Genomic DNA, 6,000 nt, shown 5'->3' with positions numbered 1-6,000 from the left:
TGCTTTCATAGAAATTTTAACGCATCGTTATTGTCAGATAAAAATTTCAACAGTTGTGCATGACAACGAAATAATTTTTTTAATATGTTTTAGTATTTATGTATCTATACATTTTATTACATACAGAATCGGAAGAAAAAGATAGTAGTCTTCACACAGATTATGATATTGGATTGATCATAATCTGTATGAAGATGGGAAACAACATCCTCAGAAGTTATATAATTGTACCTCGATAATCTTTATTTCTTAATTTTAGCAACATACATAAAAATAAAATTAAGCAATAAATTGTCAAAAATGCAGAACTATCCCGACTTATACTGAGGTGAAAAAAGGCATAGGATACTTCCTAATAACGTGTCGGACCTCTTTTTGCCGGGTGATGTGCAGCTTCTCGACGTAGCATAGACTCAACAAGTCGTTCGAAGCCCACAGTAGAAATTTTGAGCCATGCTGACTTTATAAATGTCCATAATTGCGAAAGTGCTGCTGGCGCAGGATTTTGTGCAAGAACTGACTTCTGGGATTCATGTGGGGAGATATAGGTGGCCCAATCATTCGCTGAAACTGCCCAGAATACTCTTCAAACCAATCCGAGTAACAAAATAAATTGTAAATTGGAGTAAATCGCTAGTAAATTGGAATAACAAAAAATGTTATTCATTCAGATATTAAATGTCGAATTATTTCACTGAAAAAAAAAATTTAGTTTTGAGGTTTCAAAAATATAAATAAAATGAAAGAACCTGTTTTAGAATAGTAACTATAAAAACATTATCAACTTTTAAAAGTTAATGTTTTAATAGGTGTGATCTACATAATACTTGAATAGAACACAAAAATCCTTATGAAATATTTTTTTCCGTTAAAACAGAAACAATTTTCACAATTTAAAGAGTATATTTTAAATAATATTTTCGGTTATTTCAACTTCTAAAATCAATTATGAAATAAGCGATTGTCCAGTATATTTGCTTTTTTAGAAATGAATTCCCTTTCACTCCAACAAAACAAATCACATAAGTCACAGCATATAAAAAAAGTAATCTACTACTTGATTAAAAGAAACAAATACCTAATATTTAAATAAATATAAAAATTTATTTTCAGTTAAATTACATAACATATATTATATAAAATAGAAAAAGCTCTTTAATAATTGATATTTCATAATTACAAAAGATAGTCTCATATTTTAAAATATACTATATACATTTTACACATATAGCATATGCCAACAATATCAAATGACATCACTACTATCATAATTTATCGTGAATTACATACATATGATCGAAATCAAGATTGAAAGAAAAATATAAGGAATTAATCTTGAATGTCATATTTTAAATACACACATTACCATAACACAATAAAAGTATCTGCATTTCAGATTAACTTAAAGATGAGTACACCACACTCTCACAGAAGTAAAATGCCCTCAAAAAGTTTTCATTTTTCAGCAAGCAATTTAGTATTAACAGGATGCATAGTTTCTAAATTATCAATAATCAGAATTCAACAATGAGAAACTAAAATTTAATATATTAACAGAATGTAGATATATCTCATATAACTTCATTTAATTTAATGAAAATTCTAATCATAACTGGCATGCAAGTTTGGGTTACAAATTCACTATTATAGTTTCAGTTCACAAGGCACAAAAATTAGATATGGACTAACATATTGAAAATAAGAGTAATACAGATTCATCAATGGCTACATGCACGAACATTTCTGCTCCGATAAAAAAATTTTGAAACAAAAGCTATCTAATGTAATTAAAATGATGATTAAGTCTTCAATGCACTAAATTGGCATGAATCTAAAATATTCCAATGTCTAACATAAATATTAAAACAGTACTAAAATCTACTAAGAGACTACAGTATATTTAACTACAGAAGGAGTCAAAAGAATGCTTTATTAAAAAAAATAATCCTAGCTTGTCTACATATTATAACAAAAAAAGGGGGAGGGGGGATTGCAAGTTTTTTCACAGACTGCAGTTCCTTAACAAATTTATAATTGCTGTGCCAATCTACTGCCATATTACAGAAAGAATGGGTGATGGGTGAAAAAATAAAAGCTTTTTTTCAACTTTATTAACCTATTATTTATTTGAAAGTATTTGAATTTCCGATACAAGAACATTATTTGCCGTTAAAAAGATGTGTTTAAAAATGAAATAAGGAAGAAAATTTCTCTGCAATATATATCAAGAAATTGCACACAACTTTTCTACTAATGATAGATAAGTTTCATATTAAACTTAATATCCCTGATGTTTTAAAAACAAATTTACTAAAAAATAAATGCCATTGATTGTCCACAATAATTAATTGTGAATGTCAATAAAGGTTATTTCAGAATTAAGAAAAGATTTTTGAGAAGACAACACAGCAAATGATATCAATCTGAAGAAACTATTTACATTATTTATTAAATTAACATTCAACTAAATTTCTCTCAGTCCACTTGAAATGGTTTAAATTAAATATTGTGTTCAGTCACTGTTTTAAAATATTAAACAATATATATATATAAAATGATTTATCACTACTTATTGTTCACATTTACTATCTCAAAGCTACATATACTACAGGAAGGGAGAGGAAGGACTTTTTCATGCCTCTAATGGTCATGAAAAATATTCAACATAATTTTCAGGTACCAGTCCTGTTTTGCCTTTTAGTGTTCCTCGGATCCATCCAGGTTCTTGTGAAGGTGTTACTAAACAAATAAATTTAAATCTGAATAAGCATTTAAAAAATACAGTATGAAAGCATATTCAATCTGTTCACATAAAAAAGAAACTACAAAATGTATAAAAGAATTATGACATAAGACTAACTTAAGGCATCCCAAAGATATTTCTAAGTCATTATAAATATATTGGTATTCATAACTTAAGGAACATATACAAAATGCTAACTTTCGCACCTAAAAGTAAATTGTGAATAGCTGAAAGAAGTTGGCATAGTTGCCACATATGGAAAATAGATTTTAGTGATTATTTGATGAATATGAAAATATTTTGAATTATTTAAGAGACATCTAAGCCACACAATTGGATAAAAGGTGAAGCAGGCGAGTTTGAATAAAGATATTATGCAAGCATTACATAAATTATATGGATCAAAGAATATATATAGACTATTTTATCTATACAAAAACTGATTAGAGGGTTGTTCAATAAGGGATGTTGCTAATGAATTTGGAATTTCCCAAAATAATATTAGATATTCTTAGAAACTACATATCAAATTAAACTGAAATTTCACCCACATTCTCAAAATAAGTTCTTCTATGATGATGATCAATTTTTAGACAAATTATAGCAGAAAAAAATGTATATGAATTTTAATTAGATTTTTTCTTAAAATTTCCTTTTTTAAAAATAATTTTATTAAAAAATCTTTTTATTCTAAATCTTATAAAAATGATAGCTTCAAAAGTGAACATTTTTCGACTAGTTAGCATTAATTTTATAGATTTTTATCCATGTTTATCTTCAGAACACTGTGTGCAATAAAATACTGACTTCTAAGATTTTGAAAAAAATATTCAACTTATTTTCTTTATTACTTTTTCTGAAGTTACATGAAAATTTGAGAAATAATGTAATTCTATATGAATATTGCTTAATAAATTTTCAAATTTCGCACTTGCTTCATTTGTGAAGTATGCGGATTTGAAAAAGGATGGTTTTTTGCATTCATGGATAAATGTTAAGAGTTTTGAGACCCCTTAAAACATATATCTCTGCTTGAAGTTAACACCAGCAACACTGTATTATCTGGTGTTTCATTAACATAGCAGCATCTTAGGGTTGTTACTTTCAATCAATGGCTATAACAGAATAATATATAAAGGAAGAATAAAAGATGCCTCTTAATGCATAAATGTTTTCCAAAATTCCCTCTTTTTGAAATCTCTTACTTTTGAAATTCGTATTAATTAAATGACATTTTATGTAGATCTTATAGGGGTGGGTGAGAGAATAAAATTTAAATCCTTTTAAAATGTGATTTGTAATATATAAGGGGTTCCTAAAAGGTTGAAATGCATTTCAACCTTTTTACCTATTGGCAGATAAGCAGGCTCTATGAATAATAAAAGCGTTCAGACAAGAAATCAGTTTATTTAACGAAATTACCCTACTGTCACGGCTCAGAATTGCACTTTTAGATATTTATAAAATTTCTCTTAACAATTTTTTTCAATTGGAGACTTTTTTCTTTAGCTGTAACTAAATCACTATAAAAAATCACACATCTGTATTTTAAAAATAACAGAATCTAAAAGAAGGAAGAAAGATGACATAAATCAATTTTTCTTACAACTGAAAACAGAATATAAGGATTGGTAGACATAGTAATTAGTTAACTTGCAAAAATAAAATTTAAATTAAAGTTACACATATTAAAATATATTATTAATTAAGGCAATGCCAATACAATTTACAAGCGATTCACTCTTATAATGTGAAAGAAACGAAAGAGTATATAATTGAGAAATAATAATAGGGCATAAAACTGAATCACAGTTTTAACATATGCAGATGAAATTGAATTTTCTAAGAGAATGAGAAGCTAAATAATAATAGCAATTATTATTATTTCAACCTCAACTTCAAGAAAATCAAAGAAATTTTTTATAGCCGTTGTAAAAGGAGTTTCGTAGAATACTCAGTACATTCCAAATTTGAATAATCGTTAGTCCTTTTATGTTTAAGATGTGAGAATAAATTGACTTCCATTATATTTATTTTAAAACTCAGGTAACAGAAACCTGAATACAGTCTGTCAGCAAATGGTTCCCCGAAATGGATGGACTCGTCTGCTTTCAGAACGTTTATCCTCAGAATAGAATGGGGAGAGTCACAATAGTCAATAATTGATCAATACAGTTACGTTTCAACAGATATCATCCTACTAAAGGCTATGAAAGGAAAGGAAAGGCTGAATATACAAAGGGCATATTCAGAAACAAGCTCTTTTATGGTGCATGCCTCTTACTTATAGTGCAATAAAATCAGCCTAATAGACTGTTGTTGCCTGATGTAGCCTTTCTCTTCTTTGAAGATTTAGTTAAATTTGTTGAACATAACCAGATCATTTTTTAACATTAAATGTACCAAATAATGATTGATTTGACGGTATCGTATTCACAAAACAAACAAATTAAGACTCCTTTTACAAATAGAAACGTATGTTTCTGTATGATAAACACAGACGTCTTTCTTAGACATGGCAAAAATAGTAACAATTATAATAAGGTATGGAAATATAAGAAATGTACAAATTTTTATAACTAAATAAAACAGAATTGCAAGCATCTATATTCCTTCATAAGAAAATATATTGTCTAGAAACCTGAGAGTAATATAAGTAAATTGTGAGTATACTATGTATAGAATATATTGGATACTGTTTAATAATAACTGAATGACAATTATTTGAATTATATTGCAGAGTCGTTGATTGTAGAATAGAGATTTTGCAATTAACTAAATTTTAACTAAGGCCTTTTTTAATACCTGATTATTTAGAAAGAATTCTTTTTTGTTTATATTATAAAACAAAAGGAAGCAAAGCAATATAAATATTACTCAGTTAGAAGGAAATCTACTGTCTTGTGTTAGCATTTAGAGAGTAAATAAAAAATAGACGGACATGTCTATTTTTAATTCAATATACGGCCGCCATAGTTTTCAATTACGTGCAACTACCCCAGATTTACAAACATGATTATGCAGTATTCTAAATGGTTACAACAAAATAAATTTTTTTATGCCAGACCAATTTTGTTTAAAAAACCATATATAAATTTAAAATGGTTAATTCTTGAAAATTAAAAACAGAGCTACTTAACTAACATAAACTTATTTCCAAGCATATATTAATCATTTTTACAATTATAGTGCCTATTTATGTCAAATAGATTAAAAAAAAAAATGCATCTCAGCTTTTTTGGAACAAAATGCATATA

At 27.2% G+C, this 6,000-nt stretch overlaps 1 protein-coding gene across 1 annotated transcript in view; it reads right to left on the bottom strand.

Moving 5' to 3' along the window:
• Positions 1-1,167: 1,167 nt before the first annotated feature.
• The window catches only part of LOC129959451 (rho GTPase-activating protein 26-like), a 77,709-nt gene continuing 72,876 nt past the window's right edge, over positions 1,168-6,000 (bottom strand). The window contains exon 25 of the mRNA XM_056072284.1: positions 1,168-2,739. Coding sequence (XP_055928259.1) covers positions 2,648-2,739 — 92 coding nt within the window. The 3' untranslated portion in view covers positions 1,168-2,647. The remainder of the gene's footprint in view (positions 2,740-6,000) is intronic.

Source organism: Argiope bruennichi, chromosome X1 (assembly GCF_947563725.1).
Source record: "Argiope bruennichi chromosome X1, qqArgBrue1.1, whole genome shotgun sequence".
Classification (NCBI taxonomy): domain Eukaryota; kingdom Metazoa; phylum Arthropoda; class Arachnida; order Araneae; family Araneidae; genus Argiope; species Argiope bruennichi.
This window is presented reverse-complemented; position numbering and strand designations above follow the sequence as displayed.